Source organism: Aethalodelphis obliquidens, unplaced genomic scaffold, assembly GCF_003676395.1.
Source record: "Aethalodelphis obliquidens isolate GAN/ISIS:26980383/991018 unplaced genomic scaffold, ASM367639v1 scaffold85, whole genome shotgun sequence".
NCBI classification, from domain to species: domain Eukaryota; kingdom Metazoa; phylum Chordata; class Mammalia; order Artiodactyla; family Delphinidae; genus Aethalodelphis; species Aethalodelphis obliquidens.
Window position 1 is genome coordinate 3,176,736 of NW_020838029.1, and position 23,422 is coordinate 3,200,157.

Here is a 23,422-nt window from a genome sequence, read left to right on the forward strand (position 1 = left end):
CCTATATAGGTTCCATTCCTTGAATACTGCAGTTTGCAAGCTTAAACTATTCAAAGGCAACTTGGAAAAGCAAGTGCCTGTATATAAGCAAATGTCTGCAAAACCCTGGACAAAATCAAGATCTCTATGTACATGACAAGTGTTTCTAGAGTTTACGTGTTTGCCTGCTTTTCTGGGTGATTTTCCTTTGTACATCGGGATAGATGATAAGTGTGTGGTAAGAAGCAATTCCAGACAGGAAAAAGGGAAGAGAAGAGGATAGAGATTACCTTTTGTTCCCAGGCAGAGGGTTCCTAGAGCAACTGATACAGTGCCACGAGACCCAATCTACCCCTATGGAGAAATTTGAAATGTTTCAACAAGTATAGACTGGCTTGGCCATTGCTTGTTCCTCAGTTTGTAGGAGATCCTCCCGTCTGCGCTTTTCGGTCTGCCTTCCCTGAACATAGTCCCTCGCTGAAGGAGATCTATTTCCTCTATACTTCTATTGCCCTTTCCCACTCTCTCCCCCCTCCCACAAGTGCACAGGGTCTGTTTTGAAATTGGACTTCAGAATCAAATCTGGCAAGTATGGTCCTCTGAGAGTTTGGTGGCCCTGTCGTCAAAATAAAGCTCCGGGTTAAAGCTTCAGCCCCGATGCTTAAAACCTGGTCCAGGAAAGCAGGAGGTAGTCGGGGAGCTGGGGTGCTCCTGGGCTAGAACAAGCCTCTCCTGCCCTCACCCACGCTGCGACAGCACCTGTTTCTCCAAAGCCGCCCGGCTTTAGTGGACGGGGAGGGGAGGGGAGAAAATCAAAGGGGAGGGGAGGGAGAAAGGAGGTGGGGAAGGCAAGGAGGCCGGCCCGGCGGGGGCGGGACCCGACTCGCAAACTGTTGCATTTGCTCTCCACTTCCCAGCGCCCCCTCCGAGATCCCGGGGAGCCAGCGTGCAGCGAGAGCCAGAGGGTCCGGAGCAAGCCTGGAGGCAGAGGAGGCGACGGAAGGAAAGCGACCGAGCTAGCTGCTTCAGTGTGGGACAGGAGCCGAAGGGACGCACCGCGTCAACCCCAGCCGGCTCTGGCGACAGCCAACGCCTCTTGCGGCGCGGCGGCTTCGAAGCCGCCTCCCCGGAGCTGCCTTTTCCTCTTCAGTGAAGTTTTTAAAAGCTGCTGGAGACTCGGAGGAAGCGAGGAAAGTGCCGGGTAGGACTGACGCCTGCCTTTGTCCTCCTCCCCTCCACCCCGCCCCCCCTCCAGGGTCTCCTGTCCTGCTGCTGCCTCCGCCTTCTCCTCGCAGCCCCCTCAACCCCCCTGCAGTCAGCCCAGCGCAGCCAGCCCGAGTTTGCAGAGAGGTAACTCCCTTTGGCTGCGAGCGGGAGAGCTAGCTGCACGTTGCAAAAACGGCTCTGGGGTGCCAGGAGACGGGGGAGCCGCTTCAGCACTGCAGCCAGAATCTGGCTGGTTAGGCGGTAAGCAGGGCAGACCCCCAGATTCCTCTTACTCCCTCTCCACCTCCCCCTGCACGCCGCTTCCCCCTCCCACCAGTTTGTGGGGCCAGAGATCAAAGGATGAAAAGGCAGTCAGGACTTCAGTAGCCTCCCCCCAAAAAGAAAACAACAACAACAACAAACAAAACCCCAACCAAACCCAAACAAACAAAACCGAATAGCAAAACCCAAAACAAAACAAAACAAAAAGAAAATAACCTGGTTCTTATTTGCACCTGCTTCAGTGGACACCAAATTCAGAAGGCAGAGGGTTTTCCTCCCCACCCCCCTTCAAGATTTGAGCATCTTTTGAATCTACCCTCCAAGTATTCAGGAGCAGATTGTGAGCCTACCAGGGAAGATCGTGTCCAGCGCGTGTTTCCTCTGCACGAGACTTTGAGGCTGTCAGAATTCTTTGGAGTTGTTACTCCCGCAAGTTTCCTCCCCAGGAGCTTCCCGCAGGTGGGCAACTAGCTGCAGCAACTACGCATAGAAGCCTGTTGAACTCTTCTCAGCAAGAGAAGGGGAGCAGGATAAAAGAATTGGGTGGAAGATTCACCCAAGCTTAAGGATGGAGGTGCAATTAGGTCTGGGGAGGGTCTACCCCCGGCCGCCGTCCAAGACCTACCGAGGAGCTTTCCAGAACCTGTTCCAGAGTGTATGCGAAGTGATCCAGAACCCGGGTCCCCGGCACCCTGCGGCCGCGAGTGCAGCACCTCCCGGCGCCCGTTTGCAGCAGCAGCAGGAGACCAGTCCCCAGCAGCAGCAGCAGCAACGGCAGCAGCAGCAGAGTGAGGATGGCTCTCCCCAAGTCCAGAGCAGAGGCCCCACAGGCTACCTGTCCCTGGACGAGGGACAGCAGTCTTCACAACAGCAGTCAGCTCCCGAGGACCCCCCGGATCGTGGCTGCGTCCCAGAGCCAGGAGCTGCCTCGGCAGCCGGCAAGGGGCTGCAGCAGCCGCCGCCAGCACCTCCGGAAGAGGATGACTCAGCTGCCCCATCCACGTTGTCCCTGCTGGGCCCCACTTTCCCCGGCTTAAGCAGCTGCTCCACCGATCTTAAAGACATCCTGAGCGAGGCCGGCACCATGCAACTTCTTCAGCAGCAGCAGCAACAGCAGCAGCAGGAGGCGGTATCTGAAGGCAGCAGTAGCAGCGGGAGAGCGAGGGAGGCCACTGGGGCTCCCATCTCCTCCAAGGACAGTTACCTAGGGGGCAGTTCGACCATCTCGGACAGCGCCAAAGAGTTGTGTAAGGCAGTGTCGGTTTCCATGGGCTTGGGTGTGGAGGCATTGGAGCATCTGAGTCCTGGGGAGCAGCTTCGGGGGGATTGCATGTACGCCCCGCTCCTGGGAGGTCCACCAGCTGTGCGTCCCACTCCTTGTGCCCCGTTGGCTGAATGCAAAGGTTCTCTGCTGGATGATGGCCCGAGCAAGGGCACCGAAGAGACTGCTGAGTATTCCCCTTTCAAGGCAGGTTACACCAAAGGGCTGGACAGTGAGAGCCTGCGCTGCTCTGGCAGCGGCGAAGCAGGGGGCTCCGGAACACTTGAGCTGCCATCCGCCCTGTCTCTGTACAAGTCTGGAGCACTGGACGAGGTAGCAGCTTATCAGAGTCGCGACTACTACAACTTTCCGCTAGCCCTGGCTGGGCCGCTGCCCCCTCCGCCGCCTCCCCATCCTCATGCCCGCATCAAGCTGGAGAACCCCCTGGACTATGGCAGCGCCTGGGCGGCCGCGGCGGCACAATGCCGCTATGGGGATCTGGCGAGCCTGCACGGCGGGGGTGCAGCAGGACCGGGCTCAGGCTCACCCTCAGCTGCCGCCTCCTCTTCCTGGCACACTCTCTTCACAGCCGAAGAAGGCCAGCTCTATGGGCCCTGTGGCGGAGGCGGGGGCGGCAGCGCAGGCGAGGCAGGGGCTGTAGCCCCATACGGCTACACTCGGCCACCTCAGGGGTTGGCGGGCCAAGAAGGTGACTTTCCCCCACCCGATGTGTGGTATCCCGGCGGCGTGGTGAGCAGAGTGCCCTATCCAAGTCCAAGTTGTGTCAAAAGCGAAATGGGCCCCTGGATGGAGAGCTATTCTGGACCTTATGGGGACATGCGGTAAGTTTCTCCTCCTAAAAATGTCTTTAAGCCTAGAGTCAGTCCTCTCCTCCCCGCGCAAACGCTCTGTTCTTGGGCGAGCTGAACAAGCTTCCACAGAAAGGGCCGCCCTAAATCTGGAGCCTTTCCCTGGACTACCAAAGATTCGACCTTTGCGCTCTGAACCCCCACTGTGTGCTCCAGTCCCCACCACCGTGAGCCCTGGGTGCTGGTGCAAGCCCTTCCAGATTCCTTGACAACCCCCGCCCCCCACCAGCCTCCAAAAATCTTGCCTGCCACTTGGTACTCCATGTCCCGCTGACTCCAAATTTAAATCCAATTGCAAGGGCCATCTTCCGAAATAAAGCCCTTAAGCCCTCCACTACTTCTCCTTCTCCCCGCCCCCAAATCAGAGAACCTGGACAAGAAATATGGGCACTTTCTCCTCTTAAGGTCTGTTAGGGATTGCCCCCCTGGCCTGTGGCTGGTCTTGGCAGGTTAGAGGCAAAATAACTGACCCAAGCTTTTCTCAACCCGCCTCCTCCAAAGAGATGAAATGGAGTATGGGATTACGGGAAGAAGGTGGTCTCTGGGTTCTGAGGGCCGCTGTGTGAAGAAGGAGTGAAGTCCCTTTGTTGGCAACAAAGAGGACTTGCCCCAGGGTTGGAGGTCAGGAGAGAGACTCCAACCAGGCAAGATTAGAGCAGGCAAAGGTAGGGGAAAGCCAAATGACCCCTTTCCCCGTAAACAATGGGCAGGATTTGCCCTCACAGGTTGACAATGTTGGAACTAGATGGTAGTGTTGGTTTTCTCTTGTAAAGTGTTTATTTGCTCTATGGATTACAACAGATCCACAGTTCCTACTTTGAGTTTGCATTAGCTCTATAAAGAGGAGAATGTTCTTTTAATGAACAATTTAACCAGACTTGAGTCTGACTTACAAAAGTGTTGGGAAAAAAGTTTAAAGGATTTCCTGCTATTCCAGTGTGCACAGAAATCTGCTTTTGTGAGATTAGGGTTTACAAAAGGAATAGGGCTTTTCAATATATTCCTTCATTTTAAGGACATACTTGCACTTTAAAACATGATATGTTACCTCTAACAAATTAAGTAAGAACTGTTAGGGACCTATGAGCCTTAATCTTGCCCAATAGTTTTCATTAGGACATGAGAAAAGTGGCGGTCAATTTCATCTTGCGTGTTAAAAATTCTTACTTACCACAATTGAGCACTTTGGAGACCACATTAAAGATTTTTTTCCTAGCAAACTAAGATATTAGTTTATTCCCATGAGGGAGGGAATATTGACTGGGGAACTAACTCCTCAGATCTGCTGGGTGCTGATGTCCTCATGGATGTTGATGTCTTGTTTCGTGTTTCTGTAGCTATTTTCTTTACCTGTGACTTTTCAAAATTTGTTAGACTTAGCATCTTTGTTTGGAGACTTAAATCCAACAATTTGCTTCCTTTCACTGATGCTTCTGTTCTTGGAAGGTTGATAGCACAGTGTTAGAAAAGAAAGAGGAGGATAGGATTTCATAAAATATTATTTTCTGGGTTACTGAAGAAACAGCTTCTAACCAGGCTTTATATTTTTTAGGTTCTTAAGGTTTGGCTTACAGGATTTTCAAAGGCTTCATTTATATTGTCAGTCTTTTCTAGTTAATTTGAAGTTTGTTTTTTTTAAAAATTTTTGCAATGTGGTTATACTGTGGGACAAAAGGTCTTCATTTCATAAGAACAGATTTACTTGCTAGAGTATATATTTTTTCCTAGGGCGGTTGCTAGTCAGCGGAGCTCTCTTCTACTGTGAAATATTTTTCTTTTGGCGGGGTTGGGGGGAATGTATAAGGTGCTTCATGACCTGCCCAGTCACTGGAACCGTCCTGTCCGTCTTCTGTATGCCTCCCACAACACCCAAGTAACTCAGTTAACAGGGAGGGGGTGAATGATTCCACATATTTGTTAAGAGATGTGTGTGTGTTCGAAGACATAACCTGAAATTTTCAGAAAGTGGCTACAGAGAGCTTTTAAATAGCTCTTCCCATCAGGTGTGCAGTAAGCTAGGGGATTTTATCCCAGGTCTTAATGGAAAAACTTCTCTATTTCTAAAACCTGCATAAATTAATGACCTCAACTAGTGAGACACTAGCAGTACCCGAATAAAGTACAAGATTATTTAATCTTTCCTGGTTTGTGATTGCTGCACTAGTTATAGGAATCTAGTGAAAGGGAAAACTGGCATTCCTGTCTTGTGTGTTGACAAAGATTTTTCATTTCTAGGACAAAGAAAATCCTTGAATCAGGTTTTTGAAAATTTATCAATTTCATCAGAATTCAACAAATCCCAATCTAAAAGTTGGTATTTTCTTACTTTCTCTTTCTTTCCCTCACTTTGTAGGGCCACAGTTTGGTGAAAGGCAAGGAATTATTTTAAGCCAAAGCTAGAGCTTCCACCCTCTCTGTATTGCATGCATTATATGCCAACTTTGAGTTAAAAATCTCAACATTCTAGAGACTTTCAATAATCTGTTGGATTACTCCCTTTTCTGATTGTGTGTGTGTGTTCATACACGTTATTTAATTGTAGGTTTTTTTTAACTTAATAACTTCTGGAATAGCTCTGTGTTCTTATGCATCTACAATATTTCTGCCGAGAGGAGAGAGGCCTAAGGTGGTCCATTAATTTTTATTTTTACTTATTTTAGCATGTGGTATGAGCAGAAGGAATAATAAAAAGTGATAGGGCTTGTGTGAAACCCTGATAATATTTTATGGAGCTGTCTTCCACCAAGAACAAATAAGACTACAACTTTGTTAATTGACCACTGTCTCACTTGACAGAAGTAGGGCCCTTTATATCCCAGCAAACAGCGTAATAATATGACAAATATTTATTCTTGGGAGATGAGACCAAGGAGAGCCTGTTCAGGAATTAGAGTTGGGGTTTAAATAAATTATCCAGATGCAAAAAGAACATTTTAATTTTTCTCTTGATAATTTGTTCTGGTCTTCATAATAGGTAGTATTTTAGTAGTGCTTTGAAATTGGCAAATCCTGCCTTTCTCCATTAGTTGTTTCAAAAGAAGTCATTTTATTAACTCCCCTTTCCATCTCCTCTCCTCTCCACAGTTATCAAGTCACTTTTTATGACTATATTGCAAGGAGCAGTTTGTCTTTTTTGTAAATCTGAGTTTTGCTTTGGGAATGACGCTCTCTGTCCATAGGCCTTCAGGGTCAATATGTTGGAAAGAAGCATCCTTTCTTCACGGTCAGTAAATAACTGGTGAGTTCTGTCTGGGTACCAGTAATCAGAACCCGAGGACCATATAGCCACACTGGGTGGTACCCCATTTGAAAATATGTGCAAGATGTAGTGATAGAATTCTTCTCTTGGTTGTCCACAGAGTATCTCTCTCATCTTGGCCAAAGGTTAACATCAGTGAGAGACATTTTTGAAGATGCTTGCAGCTTTCCTGTTGCAGGGTCACTTAAGGGAGCTTTCTTGCCAGTGCTAATTTTGCCTCATCAGACTTCCATTCTTTTTACGCTGTAAACTTTGATATTAATATATTGAATTTGCTGGCACATTTCATTTTCTTTTTTAAACGTTTTACCTCCCTGTAGTAATTTTCTCATCTGGTATACATATATGTATTTAAACCAAACAATTCTTTGGTCTCCCGACTCTTACTTGTACTGTGGCTGCTCTTGGTGGGATTATGTGAGTTGGAGTTAGGGACATGGACAATTTTATTATTATTGTTATTTACTGTGATATCAAGACCACCAGTTTCATTCAGAACTGTGCTAAGCAGAAAGCAGAATGCCAGCTGGTTGTGGTAAGCAAGGGGCTTATTTTATAACCAAACCTGAAATCATGATTCTGAAAAATAGAAAGCAAATAAAAATCAAGTTTTGTGAGGTTGGTTTGAGAGGGAAAAGGAAACTTCTCCCCATCCCCTACCTCCACCATTTTCTCTTTGTCCGCAGCTTCCTTAAGTGCTGCCTGTCCCCGATTTTCTTTCTTTCTATTCCTTTCATGCTTTTGATATTGGAATATAGACTTTTTTTTCTACTTTTCAGGATATTTTTTCTCATTACACCTGTGGCATGCTCCTAAAGAATTTTTTTTTAATCTGGAGAGTAACAGATCAGATCAACCTCAGCACCTTTCTTTTAAGGCTAGATAGATGACTTGAAGAAATTGCAAAATGAATAGCTGGGCTTTTTTTACCTTAAGGTTAGAGCCTGATTTAACAGTTGCTGAGGGAGCTGAACTAGATGGCTTGAGGACTTGGTGATTTAATGAAGTATTTTGCTGGCTGCTGTCTCTGTCTCTTGTTCTCTGTCTCTCTCTGTCTACTGGCTATTTTGGCAACGTTTTCTCAAAACCTGAGAATAACTGGACCCTCTCGCCTCTGAGACAGCTCTGTCTGGGTCAAACTTCTGCAGTGCTTTCACAAGTAGTACCTGATCTATATGCAACGGTGCTTGCTAGAATTGTCTGGCTGAGCTAATATGGTGATGCTATATGTGAATTAATCATTTTAAAAAAAGAAAGGTATTGAAGAAATTATTCACCCTCAGAATTTGCCTGCCAGCATTACATCACGTTCTGAGATGTTGAACTCAGAGTAAGTTATCCTCATCCTAGGCACAAAGTTGACTTTTTTTCCCTCGTTGCTTGTAAAGCTCCATACAGTTATCAGTATTGGTTGGCATTTGCCATATTGAAGAGAATTATGAAATCTCATATTTATATAGCACTCTTTTCAAAGAAAAGACACAGCATCTTCTGGTTTATTCACTAGCACTCATGTAAGTTTGAGTAAGCCAGGAGGGTGCTTAGTGTACATCCCTTTGCTAGTTGAGGGAGTAGAAGTTGTTGCATTTTCTATAGCATTTGTTTACCATAGGGAAACCTCTCTAGAGTGGCACTTCCCAACTTTTTTTCTTGAACTTTCCCACCTGACAGATGATGTTTTAGATTTTTGCTCAGTAAGGGCTACTTTTAGTGACTGCTGCTGTGATTTATGCACAGCTCCTTGCACACTCATGAATGCTGCCATCCCTTCTCTCTTACACCAATTCCTGTTGCCAACCTACAGGGCAGAGCAGTGTTGAGAGTGGCTCATCTAGATAAGCATATAGCTCTAAAGTGCTGGTTACTTGAGAATGCTGCCAATTTAGATCATGCAGTACCTGAGTTTTATTTTTTTAATCAACAGCTTTATTGAGACGTAATTCACAATATATAATTCACCCATTTAAAGTATACATACAATTCAATGGTTTTTATTATATTCAGAGTTGGGCAACCATCACCGCAATCAATTTTAGAACATTTTAATCACTTAGCAGTCAAACCCCACCCCAACCCTGAGCAACTATCAACCACCAGTCTACTTTCAGTCTCTATGGATTTGCTTATTCTGACATTTAATATAAATGGAGCCATGCAATACGTCACCTTTTGTGACTAGCTTCTTTCATGTAGAATAATATTTTCAGTGTTCATCCATGTTGAAGCACATCTCAATACTTTCCATTTTATGGATGTACCTCACTTTATCTATCCATTCATCAGTTGATGGACATTAGAGTTACTTCAACCTTTTGGTTATTATGAATAATACTGCTATGAACATTTATGTACAAGATTTTTTTTATGAACATGTTTTTTAATTCTTTTGGGTACATACCTAGGAGTGGAGTTTCTGGGTCATATAGTAACTCTGTGTTTAACCTTTTGAGGCACTTCCAAACTGTTTTTAAAAGTGGCTACACCATTTTACAATCTCACCAGCAATGTATGAGGGTCCTATTTCTTCACATCCTGCCAATACTTGTTATTGTCTTTTTAATTATAGACATCACAGTGGGTGTGAAGTGGTATGTCAAAGTGGTTTTGATTTGCATTTCTCTAATGACTAATAATATTAAGCATCCTTTTATGTGCTTATTGACTGTTTGTATATCTTTTTTGCAAAAAAGGTCTTTGCTCATTTGTAATTAGATTATTTTTCTTATTGAGTTGTAAGAGGTTTTTTTTTTTTTGCGGTACACGGTCCTCTCACTGTTGTGGCCTCTCCCGTTGTGGAGCACAGGCTCCGGACGCACAGGCTCAGCGGCAATGGCTCACGGGCCCAGCCGCTCCGCGGCATGTGGGATATTCCCGGACCGGGGCACAAACCCGTGTCTCCTGCATCGGCAGGCGGACTCTCAACCACTGCGCCACCAGGGAACCCCGAGTTGTAAGAGTTTTAAAAAAATATATTCTAGATAAAAATCCTATAAGAAATTACAATTTGTGAATATTTTATCACATACTCTGAGTTGTCTTTTCACTTTCTTGATGGTATCCATTGAAGAACATGCTTTAAAAATTTTGAAGTCCAATGTACTTTTTGTATGTAGCTTGTGATCTTTGTATCATATCTAAGAAGGTTTTGCTTAACCCAAGGTCACAAAGATTTACACTTAGCTTTCCTTCTAAGAGTTTTATAGTTTTAGCTGTTAAATTTAGGTTTTTGATAGGTTTTGAATTATTTTTTATGTAAATATCTAGTCACCACAGCACCATATGTTGATTCTTTCCCTATTTAACTGTCTTGTCACCCTTTGTGTAAAATTAGTTGACTGTAAATGTTTTTTCTGGACTCTGGGCTATATTACAATACATTGATCCTATACCAATACCACGGTGTCTTAATTACTGTAAGTTTTTAATAAGTTTTGAAATGAGGAAGTGTGAGTCGTCCAATTTTGTTCTTCTTTTTCAAGATTGTTTTTGACTATTGTGGGTCCTTTGAATTTCTATATGCATTTTAGGATCAGCTTGTCATTTTCTACAGAGAAGCCATTTGGGATTCTGATAGAGGCTACATTGAATCTGTAGATCAATTTGGGGAGTGTTGTCATCTCCACATTAAGTGTTCTGATCCATGGCCATGGAATGTCTTTCCATTTATTTATGTCATTTTCACTTTTTTCAACGTTTTGTAGTTTTAAGAGTATAAATTTTGCACTTCTTTTGTTTAATTAGTTCCTCAATGTTTTAATTTTTGATGCTACTATGAATGGAATTTTCTTAATATCCTTTAAAATTGTTCATTGCCAGTGTATAGAAATATAACTGATTTTTGTATATTGACTTTGTATCCTACAACCTTGCTGAAAGTACCTGAGTTTTGAACCCCTCTGGGACTTAAGAGGCAAAAGGTTTCTGCTGCTGTGTTGAAAGTTAAAGCATACTTTGTTTCATCCTGTATGAAGGCTGCATAAGGACACTGTTCTCAGTTTTCCTCAACTGTGAATTAGAATTGGTAATGCCAGCCCCTTCCTGGATGAATAGAAGAGTGTCTCTAAAATTTTCAGGTCTTCAGACAACAGTAGAGAAGAAACATATTAATAAGGTTTATGCAGTTAGTAGTCCTCTTTTTAGTATTTGGATTTGGGAACTACTAGCAAGGGGATGAGGAATAATAATTTCTATGCACTAAACTAACATGAAGAGGTAACAGATGCAAACTAAGCCAAAGAAATCACTAGTTAGTTGTATTTGGCTTATGTTTAGGTTTGTGTAAGCAGCTGGAGTCATAATTTTATGTTTTTATATGTTGTCCTTTAGACAAGGTAAATGCCACCACTCCTTCTGGTGTGTATTTGTAGATGAAGAAGTGGTCCATTTACTCTCATATAATTTGGGCTTCTTTTCAGGGGTGTACTCTATAACCATAAAGAAGAGATAAAATTTACCTATAAAGGGATTGAACTTTGGTCTTATTAACACTCTAGGCTAAGGGTCATATCTAATCAGCTATAGCTATTGTGTCCTGAAAATGGTAAGTGAACGGCAGGCCACTGAACGAAATGTCCTCTTGTGACATACTTGTCTTTAGAGATGACTCTAATAAAGTGAGTTTTAAAAAGTATTCATCAATCAACCACTTTTCATTAAACACCTGCTATATGCCCATCTGTGTACTAGAGAGAGATCAGGGTAAAGGGAACACAATTCAGGGAGAATCTTGAGATCACTGCCCTCAAGGAGCTTATAGCTATTAAAACAAAAATAAAAACAAAACAGAATGGCAACACCATGATGCCAGTATGATGAGATGCTGGATTGTATGGTATGTATTTTTTAAATACAGATATCCAAAAAAGAAATGGATCAACATAGGTGGAAGTGGTCAACAATATTATCTATGGCTGCTTTTTATCCTTATGGATGAGGTTGGGACATGATTTAACTCAAGCAATAGATTATACGTCTTGATGAATATTTCAGATACCAGAAGGTAGTATTTCTGGAAAGACAATGAAGAGTGAACTCAAGGGGTTGGAATCTATTTCTCCTTTTTCAACAGTGCCACCCCAGACAAGTCAGTTACTAGTTACTTTCTCATTTTTGGCTATATTTTTGCACTTTCTGGGAACATGTTTTGATGTCTTTGACTATACAAGTCTGCCATATATGAGGAAGTAATTAAAATTGAGGGTGATTAATGGGTCTAAGTTTGGCGTGAAAGCCAATAAAGATGCCCAGTGTGGTGGTCAGATCAAGAATTATCATTCTGAGAGGGAAGACATATGGGAACATATGTTTATGTATGACTGATTCACTTTGTTATAAAGCAGAAACTAACACACCATTGTAAAGCAATTATACCCCAATAAAGATGTTAAAAATAAAAAAAAATAAAATAAAAACTGGCAAAAGAATAAAGCATTTATCCAGCCAAAAAAAAAAAAGAATTATCATTCTGCTCTCAAGTTTTCCATTGATCATGGTGGCTTGCTTTGAGGTTCTGTATAAATGGGTTTTCAGGGTGTTGGTTAAGGGAGAGAAGCAAAGAGCACAAGTCAGACAATTCTGGGAGTAAGGGGAACATGAAAACTTTTTTTTATAAGGCCTTTGCTGAATTAGATGATGTAGCTTTAAAATGGCCAACCCCTTAATTATGGGTTCTGTTTTGTGCAAATTGAGTGTGTTCCTTGCTTGTGGAAGTGTAGTCTTACTATCTGGCCGCTAGGGGGACTGCAAGTGTCCTGTGACAGGGTTTCCCTGGAAATAGTTGGCCTCCTTTGGTGGATTCAACATGTCACAGGATAACTTGAGCCAGAACAACCTAGTACCAGACAATAAATAAGCTACAGTGGTACTTAGTATTTTATCTGGGATGTTCTTTTCCAAAGTTCAAAACATTTTTAGTAGCACTATTTGACTCTTTGACAACTTTTTCTGAATGTAGCACAGGGAACAGTGACATTGGACATATTCCAGTAACACTTTACAGTTTACAGAGTTGTTTCATATTCCATTATTGCATTTCATCCTCTTTTCTACTGTATACAAGTAGCCAGGTTTACTGTGTTTTAATATTCTCCATACTATTATAATACTGTCATTCCCATTGTAAATATTATGTTCAGAGAAGTTAAGTGACAGTCTAAAGTCAAACAGCCTCAAGGTGGCAGAGCTGGGATTTCAGCCCCACTCTTTGTTCCTCAAATCAAGTGCTCCTTTTTTATCACACAGGTCGCTCACCTCATAGATAGGAAATAGGAGAGTCAGAGAGGCAAAATAACCTTAACTAGTATCAATAGAAATTCATGAAGCTCTTAAGGCTTCTGGGTCTTTTATCCATTTACTGGACTGATGGATTGGCTTGTGTGGGCATTCAAGTTGCCAACAGTCTTGCCATCTTACTTTATAGACTGCATTTATTCGACAAATACTTACTGAGCTTTTTACATATCAAATTCTATGCTAAGCACCTATGACACAGCAATGAACAAGGCAGACAAAAATTCCTCCCTTCATGGAGTTTACAGTTTAATGAAAGGAGACATGTAGAATATATCTGATGGTGATAAATGTCATGAAGAATAATTTAGCAGAGTGTGGGGAATAGGGATTGATAGTGGGAAGGACTATTTTATATCTGTTGGTCAGAGAAGCCCTTACTGAGAAGGTGATATTTGAGCAGAGACCTGAAGGAAATTAGGAAGTGAACAATAGGGATATCTGGAGTTAGAATATTCCAGATACAGACAACCACAAGTAGAAAAGACCTGAGGCAGGAGCATACTTTGTATGATGGACAATAGCAGAGAGACCTGTATGGCAGTTTAAGTAAATGGAGAGTGATAAGAGATGAGATCAGAGTTAATAAGGGACATCTCAGGTCTTCCTTAGGACTTTGGTTTTTACTCCGATATGGGGAGTCATTGGAAGATTTTGAATAGAGGATTAACATGATTTGACTGATATTTTAACAGATTCTCTTCTTCAGAACATCCACCACTCTTTGATATTTTATACATTTGTTTGTTTACTGATTGTCTGTGTGGAGAAAACACTGTAAGAGCAAGGCGAAAGCAAGGAGATGAGGCTACTGCAGTGATCCAGGTAAGAGATGATGGTGGTTTAGACCAGGGGTTATTGGTAGAGGAGATGAGAAGTAGCTGGATTCTTGATGTGTCTTCATGGTAGATCCTACAGCATTTACTGACAGATTAGATACTCATTGTGAGAAAAAGAGAGAAGTCAAGGCTGATTGCCAAATTTTTGATCTGAGCAATTTGAAGAATGTGATTGCCATTTACTGAAATGATGAATATTGTAGGTAAAGCCGGTATGTGTGTGTGGGTGGGTAGGAATCAAGAGTTTGATTTTTGATGTATAAAGTTTGAGTTATTTGGTGAACATCTTGTTGGCTTCTTCTCAGTTTTCATGCAGTGCCCTTAGCTTTCTGCTTTTCAAGGAGATTAAAACCTTAGAGACCACCTAGATCTTTGATGCCCTCTCACTTCTCCCCTTTTGCTTTATAGGGGCCTAGAGAGGAGTGGAGTCTTGTCTAGGGCGAAACAACAAGCTGGCAACATAACTAGAGCACAAACTCAGTTCTCCTGGATTCCAGCTTGGTGCTTCTTAGCGTTATCCTGAGACCTCATTTTGGGGGTGGTGTGAGTTTCTTCTTCTTGCCCAAACCTTAAACCAGGTAACTAAACTAAATAATGAATAAAAACCTAGAACACCACGCAAAGTGGCTGCTGCCTTCAATCGAACCAAAATATTGTTATTATGTTTTTACTGAACCACACACCAAAATAATTTATCCATGAAAAACACAGTAAGTAGACTTTTAAAGGCCACTGAGCTTTGATCTAAGCTGAAACTTACAGAGATCTGGAACATAAATGGCCTGAGATTGTAGGATATTAGAGTCTATGGAACGTGGCAAACCATCTTGTCCAGTTTGGTCATTTTATGAATGAGGTGCCTGAGGCAGAGAGATGGAAAGGAATTTGAACAAAGTCACACAAAAAGCTAGTTTCTTTTAGTCAGAGCCTATTCTGAGGGTTAGCTGTCTGTTGCTCCTTTGGAAAATTCTATGTTGGAAAAGTGATTCCCCACTCAGAACAAAGAATTATAATAGCAGTAATAATGATAGCACTTACTATGTGCCAAATTTTGGTGCCTTACATGGGTTAACTAATTTAATTCCCACAAAAACCTTGGTAAATAGTCCCAGAGAGGTTAAGTGACTTGCCCAAAGGTCACACAGCTAGGAAGTAATAGAAGTCTGGCTTGTAACTGTGAGGTTCTAATCACTGTTTAGTACCAACAGCTTCTCAGATTAGCTAGTCATTCACCTCTACTATCCCAAAAGACTGGTGACTAGGGTGACCTCATTAAGCACTGACCCTATATCGTACACTGATCCTCACAGAATACCTGAGTTCCTGGAGATTAAAGTGGAGGTGGAGGGACATAAAGGGGGTGGTGGGAAGAAGTTGATCATTTACAATAGGGATTGGAAAGCAGAACTACAGAAATTGTTGAAAAAGGCCTGGAGATTCCAAGGTGGTTGAAAATCTCAACGCCCACTACAAACATGGGCAATGCAATGCCTGCTTAAATAGGAAAGAAACCAAGGTAAGAAAAATAAAATGGCTGATTTCTTGAAGTCAGGAACTCTTTTATGTGTTTTACATGTGTTAATTCATTTAATTCTCAAAATAACTCCCTGAGGTAAGTAGGATTATCATTTCTATGTTACTGGTGAGTGAATAGGAACAGAACAATTAAGTAACGTGCCCAAGGTTATAGAACAAGTAAGTGAAAGAGACTATATTAGAATCTAGGTAGCTCTGCTCCTCAACTTATATTATTTTCCACTACATTTAGGGAAAGGAGTGCTATTCATATTATAGAATTTTTTTAATGCAAAAACATTGTGCCTGAGCTTCAAACATTGAGCACCTCTTGTCCTTAAAATACACCAGCTTCTTTTAAGGACTCTTAGAAGGAAAGGTACTTATCCAAGGGCACATGGTGAGTAATTAGTAGAACCAGAGTCTGAACTCGAGACTCCAGACTGCCAAACCTCTTTGCATTTTATCACTCTGTTTCCATTTTCACACTGACTTGTCTCCCTTTATTCCTCCTTCTGTATCGCCCTGCCTCTCATTTTTTAAAAATTAACTTTCTGCATCAGCAAGATTGGACAGAGAATGGGAGAATGATCAGAATCCATGTCCTATCAGGCATTGTCAAAAGGAACAAAAACGTAAGGAAAAAATGTCAGCATATGGGATTTGCCCTAAATAAGAAGGCGGACTTCCAGTATGAGAAAATGCTACCTCTGTTCTTCTAGCCCAAATTGGTTGTGCAGGATTCCATAGGAAGTCATGAATATGATTATCAGATGACTTTTTTGTTATTGTGGAAATGTAAGAAGGCCACTATGAAAGTCTGCTTCTCTCCGGATTTTTTTTAAGGAAGGTGCAATCTTCCCACTCATATAAGTGATAACTACTTAGGAATTTCTTTTGAAAATTGGCAGTACATAAGAGGAAGCATCTTTCCAAAAGTGTCATATTGGTCTACTTCTCTGAAGCATTGTCCAACCTCTGATTAGATGATGAGGTCTCATAAACTGAGAGTTGGGAGTAAGATGGAAACTCCTTTGATGTTTGGGTGCAGAAAGGATTCCAGAACATGTTTTGAGTCTGTTTACTTTACCTACCCCTCCTTCCCTTTCATCTTTGTTTAAAATACAAAGGTTAGCAAGTGTGTAGTCTGAGTTTCCAGTTGTTCATTTGAAAAATCTGTTTGATCAGGCGTTTAAATAAAAAGGACCAAATTATACTGAGATATTTCAGTCACCAGCTACCTAATAATAAACCAAAAACCTTAACCATACTCGTATTTTTGTATGTCATTTTCTTTGGACACCTGCTAAGCCTTGTTGAGGTGCTAGATTGACTCAAAATGTGTCATCATCAGAGATGATCCCACAGTGTCTGGGAAAAGCTGCACTGGAGGCTTTGGGAATTAAGGTAGTGAAATAATGTGTTGTTGTTTACCAAAGACTTCTCTGTCATTCCCTCTCCGTGAGTTCCAGTCCTCATCACCTCTTGCCTGGATTAGTGCAGTGACCTCATACCTGCTCTCCCTAGTCCTCTGTGCTGCTCTCTGATTCATATTGTATTCATCCTACCAGATTAACTTTCCCAAAACTCAGTTACAATATTGTTAGTATCTTCCTTTAAACATCCATTAGTCTATAAGCTCCTTGAGGGTTAGAACTCTGTTTAATTTATCTCTGTATTCTCAATGCTTAGCACAGAAGAAGCCTTCCTGAGCAGTTGTGTAATGCATGTTTGAAATTGCAGCTCCTCTCCATTTGCTTATAGGTTAAAATACAAATTCTTTAAGTCTGGTGTTCAAAGCTTTTCATTATCTGTATTACTTTTCCAACCTTAATTCCTATAATTACCCTACAGAAATCTTTAACTCCAGCCACATGGATCTGTCACCTTAAACCGTTGTCACTCCTGTTTTCCTTGAACTTGTTGTTTTTCCTATTATTCCTTTGGCCTTGAAGGCTATCCCAATTTTAATACTATCTATTTTTCTAACCTTAGCTCAAATATAGTCTCATATGAGATGAAATTTCTCATCCCCTAATCCATTGAGAAAGTTATCTCTGTGACATGATATGGTTGAAAGAATGTAGGCTTCAGTTTTCATCTGTAAACTAGTGCTCGAAATCTCTAGATTATAAGACTTTTGCAAGGAGACGATCAGATGACGTGATGCATGATGGATGTCAGGTATAAGTCAAGAGTTAGTGCTTAATATCTTTTAGATTCAGCCCTTTTTACCTTCTCCATTGATATATACTTAGTTATTAAATTATAATTATTTATATGCTTATCTTATATATCTTTTTAAATTGTACTCTCTTAGGGCAAAGGTTGTTTCATGGATATATTTCTGTAAATTATACAAAACACATAGCTTAGCATTTGGCTCATAGTAGGTATTCCATAAACATTTATTTATTCAGTGAATCTGAGCCAATCATATTAAGTGCCAAAAACAAATAATGGATTATAAGTTCAATTAATAGAAATATGGGATTCAGAATAAAGGAAGTGAATTCTGGTCAGACCATATTTACAATGTGGTGTTCAACCCAATTTTTCATGAGGCATCTCCTCTTGTAAAGCATGAAGAAGCTGAGATGCTGAGTTGGGTATGGGAAGGGAGGTAGGGAGCAATGGACATAAATATTGTCTCAATATATCTGAAGGGCTATCATGGTATAAAGGAGTTAGATATTTTCTGTAGTACCCCAAATGGCAAATCCAATGAGGATAAATTGCAGTTCAGTAAAAGGAAGACATTTTCTCATAGTGGATTCACCCTATATTGGAAGTTTCCAACAAGGACCAAATGAGTTTTGGGGTGTGTGTGTGTGTTTGTGTGTGTTTATCAAATTAGTTGCTAACATTTCACGTAAAAATTCAGATTTCCAGTTTGGGAAATGAAGATCTGGAATTATTGGGACTACATTCCTGCATGACAGTAACTAGCTGGAGGTGAGAAGCAAGTGCTCCTCTAGATGGAGCATGTACTTTCCAGTTTACCCAGACACGAGCAACCTGCTTTATTCATTTAAGTTACTTGCTTGACTGTTCTAGGCATTTGAATTTGCCATCCCTGTCAGATCAGGGACCTGGGAAAATCTTGACAGGCTTCTTTACCCCAAGGGCTTGTACTCCTCATCTAGGAGGGACTAAAGAAAAGTACAAGGGATGCTGCAATCAGATGTGACTTGGCTTTCAGTTCTGGCACAGCCATTTACCAACTGTATGACCTTGGGTGAGTTAACTTAACCTCTCTGAACGTCAACTCCTTCGTCTGTATAACGCTCTCCTCACAGCATTATTGTGAAAACTAAATAAAACAACTAGATAAAGGGCATGCCACTTAGTAAATGATGAAATACTAGTTCCCTTCTTCTTATTTATGGCACCCTTTATGTCCATTGGGAGTATCACATAAGTAGTAAATTCACTCTCATTAAAGGCATTCAAGAAGAAGCTGGGGGCTTCCCTGGTGGTGCAGTGGTTGAGAGTCCGCCTGCTGATGCAGGGGACACGGATTCGTGCCCCGGTCTGGGAAGATCCCACATGCCACGGAGCAGCTGGACCCGTGAGCCATGGCCGCTGAGCCTGTGCGTCCGGAGCCTGTGCTCCGCGACGGGAGAGGCCACAACAGTGAGAGGCCCGCGTACCACAAAAAAAAAAAAAAAAAAAAGAAAAAGCTGGACTTGTTGGAGACCATGTATACAGGGAAGAGGTTTCAACTCATAGTAGGTGATTTCCACAGTCACTTTCTAACAATTTAAAAGCCTATCAATAACTCCAAAATGCCCATCTGGATGAATTTAGACATACATCACAGAGTTAGGGACTTTTAATAAACAACAGATAGGATGAGGGCTCTTGGGGAAAAAGTTGGGGTCAGGGCTAAAATATAATGTGTTGACATTCAGGAATAGGCTTTGGCACCTGACAGATTTTAGTTTAAATCCTGAGTTTGACAATTACCAATTGTGTGTTCTGGGCCACTTAATCTTATTTTCAGTTTCCTCATTTATATAATGAAGATATTAATACTTCTCTCGTTGGGTTCTTGTGAGGGTAAGTGAGATAATGGATGTAAAAAGTCTTGACCAATGCCTGGCCTAGAATAAAAGCTTGATAAATGGCTCTCCTCCTCTTCCTCCTCCTCATTATTATTATTATTAGAACAGACCAGCAGAGCTTGGGAAAACGCATGGCTAGACTCTGAAGTACATGAGCCTTTCTTCAGGCCACTGCTGTCCCTTCCTCCCCTCCACAAAGCTCTGTCTCCAAAATGCTTTGGCCGGAATGTAAGTGTGAGGTCATTGCAGATAACAGGAGCGTGATTTGTTTTGGTAATACAAGTTATTCAGTTACTTCCCTCAGCCCAGCTGAAATCTTTTACTAGTTGATGCTTGTTTCAAAGTGCAAGACTGAGCTGGTCTGAGAAGACAGGGAAAGTAAGAAGACCCCTCCTCTCAGCTAGAGGTCATGGTCCTCCACAGGGAACAGAATGACCCAGTGCAAAGTCTGGGCCCTTGGTGAGTTTGGGGCCCCTACATTTAAACAAGTCACTCCATTGCATACATTGGTCCCCTTCCCCCACAGAATCACTGGGCAGGAATTTCCTTCACTCCTTCCATGGCCTGGAACCATCCCCCTTCTCATTCTTGTGCTCTACACAGCTGGCAAACAGCAGACAGCAGAACAAAAACAAGCCTCTTAGCATAGAGAGAGAGCTTCATGGCAATGCTGAATTTGCTTGGGAACCTCATGTTAACAGAGGACCTTCCTGACCGCCTCTCAACACCCCAAACAGATTAAAACATTTTTTTTTACTGTGTCTCAGAGCAGCTCCTTGCCTGGGTATATTTAAAGATCTGCTGAGTCACTGAAGAGCAGACTGGCATGTCACAGGAGGCAAGGACTATACCCTAATCTATGGGGGAGTAAGTTGAGAGGTGGAATCTATCTGACTTCCTCCAATGGGGACGGGAAAGGTGACCCACCTCTAGCCCCCATGACTCTAGAGAACATCTATTAAGACTTCTTATTCTATCACTTTTTGTTTTCTTCTTAGTTTATAAAAGAGTAAAGATGAGAGGGAGGCAGCACTTGTACCAGTGGGTCAGCTGTCTGAAATTGTAATGCTTCTTTCTGCTATAGGTAGCTGAAAGTAATATATTATCTATTATAGGTAGTATAATTCTTTATACTTTGTCCACCACTGCAGTTATGAATTTATTAGTGGAGAAAATGGCAGTTAGCAAGTAGTTCATTGTAGGTAAAGATTGGGCTTTTCTCCTATAAACCTGGTTTCATCCTGTAAAGCCCTGAGCTTCAACTTGGTCCTGGCCTCTTTGAACCCTGTTCCACAGACTCCAAGCCCCTTTCTCTTTCAAGGCAACTGCTCTCCTCTTTGTCCATTGCTGTCTCCCTTCATCTACTTTTGCCATTTCTACTTATTCAGTCTGCATCCCATGACTTACATAGCCTCCCCCTTCTTTTTATCATGCCATCTCCCTCCCATCAGAATCTTCCTCACAGCCCTTCACTTTGCTGGGCATAGGAGCCAGGGTGGATCCAAAAGGGATGCTTCTTGGATGACTTTAAAAGGTTGGTATTAAGATTTTTTATCAGTGGCAGCAGTAACTTGTTCAGACAGCCATATCCAGGACCTAGAAGAAATCAGATAAGCCAAAATTTGCTTGAAACTGGCAGGAGACCTAGGCCTCTGCCTTCCTCCCCACCACCTTCTTTTATTGAGGTATAATTTATTTATAATATATGTCAATTTCAGGTGTACAACATAATGATTCTATATTTGTATATCCTTTCCCTTTTGCATTCAGTTTTAGATGGTTTTCAGAGGATATGGTGGCTGGCTTTGTTATAGCCAATTGATATGTGAAATGGTAGAGGACTGGAAAATGGGAGTGGAGCCATTGGACATGTTTGAGACTAAATGATTCAAATTCCTGGGAAGTATAAAGTGCTTGAAAGTGCACCAGGTACTTTCAGGCACATTGTCTTCTCAAAACCAACTTGGAGGTCGGCACAATATGGATCAAAATCCTCATTTCACAGATGAAGTACCTGAGGCTGGAGGCAATTGAGGGACATTCCATGGTAATTTAGACAAAAAGTGGAAGAACCAGGACTTGGACCATGTATTTCTGGTTGTAAGCCCTATTTTTTTTCAAGCTCACTGTACAGATTTGCTTTTGAATAAATGAATGAATGAGTATACATTTGATTTGGGAACATTATTTTCAACTTTGAGTTAAAGATTTGCTCCATCCTTTGTGGATCATCATTTTTATTATCAGCAATATCAGTCTTGTCAAATGATAAACATTTCATTCATTAATTCACTAATTCATTCTTTTATCCATTAATATATTTCCTGAGTGCCAACTTTGTAACTGACCCTGTGCTGGATTCTAAGGATGAAAAGAGAAATAAGACATCATCTCAGGTCTGAAAGATCTCAGAGACTGGGGACTGACATCTCAATAGTAAACATAAGAACAGATGCTTATGAAATAACATTACCCAAATTTCAAGTCATATCCCTCTTGCATAGTGAGTATGGCCCTCCTAAAAATGTAGATGTCTTTTATTTTGGGTATATGAATATGAAGTTTTAATGAGTAACTGCTTTTTAATCTAATCCTATCTTCCTAAGAACAAAAGTGAAAGTTTCAGTGTGTGTGTGTGTGTGTGTGTGTGTGTGTGCGCGCGCGCGCGCGTCCACATGTGCGCGCGCGCTGTGGGTTGGATGTGTGATGATAGATGAGAGCTAGGGCATTGCCAAGTAGGAGCTATGGGGGCAGGTTAAGTTGTCCTAGTGGGTTCCAACCCAGTGTGTATGTATTATGTAGAGGATCAGGGTGACAAGGATTGTTGTATAAGAGCTGATCTTAGACTTTTTCCAAGTAACCAGTCAGCAGAACTAGAGCATCACTATTTCACTTGCTTTGAAAACATGACACTTAAGGCTCTTTCCTAGTGTGGGTAAACTAATTATTATCAGATATTACACATTTTGAGCATCTCCCTCTCAGTGCTAGGTGTATATCAAGGTATTTTCTTGTTTAATCTTTAATCTGATCCTAGACGGTTAATGACTTGTTCAAGGTCATACAATGAGTAACTTAGTGGACTTGGGATTTGAATTTCGGTTTTCAGCTTTTTGTCCTCTGGCCTCACTGCTGTTTTCACTATTCCACACAACTTCAGCTTTATTTTTCATAGAGACCATTAAATCTATTCTCCATTAGCCAAAGCTTCTTGCCTCCCTTCAACATTATTCTTCTCTAGAATGTTCTTAAGAAATCTTCAGAAAAACTTTTACAACCTTCATGAGTACTGTGGCCCAGAGCTTAATCCAGGCTTTTAAGTGTCTTGGTTAACTGTAAAATGGAAAATCAAAGTCTTAGCTACTTCAGGAAATATTAGTTTGGGATGTGAATTTCATTGGCAACTTGTCATCTCTATTTTACTTCCTTAGCTTCGTAAACTTACCCACAATGTTCTCTGAGAGCTAGTAGTAATGAGAATGATGGGGAAAAGCTTCCTTCCCTTCCCTTCCAAGAGCCCTTCAGCCAAGGCCACACCCCCTCCTGCTTCCCTATTTTCTGTGCAGACATGGAGGTGGGAGCTAGAAATGAGTTCCTTTCAGCACTGAGTTGATGCCAGGGTTTTCTTTTCCTTCCGCTGAACCAAAGTGGGAGGAGAAGTTGAATGATTACTAGGAGGACCATGAGTGAAGAAAAAGGCAGGGGTACATGAAAGAGCAGTGAAGGTATGCTTCAAATACCAGGATTTGTGTCCAGACTTTGTTGGTTACTATCTGTGTAACCTTGGACAAGTTAACAGTTGTGAGTCAGAATTTCCTCATCTGTAAATTAGAACATAAATTCTAATTTTATAGATG

The 23,422-nt window shown here is 41.9% G+C and overlaps 1 protein-coding gene across 3 annotated transcripts in view; it reads left to right on the forward strand.

Moving 5' to 3' along the window:
* The first annotated feature begins 1,934 nt into the window (after positions 1-1,934).
* Positions 1,935-23,422, forward strand: part of AR (androgen receptor) — a 163,814-nt gene continuing 142,326 nt past the window's right edge. For 2 of the 3 annotated variants that reach the window (XM_027093612.1, XM_027093613.1), the window contains exon 1: positions 2,036-3,570. In XM_027093612.1, the coding sequence (XP_026949413.1) occupies positions 2,036-3,570 (1,535 nt within the window). Of the gene's footprint in view, positions 3,571-23,422 lie in introns of all 3 variants that reach the window. The other variant, XM_027093611.1, reaches the window with a different exon arrangement.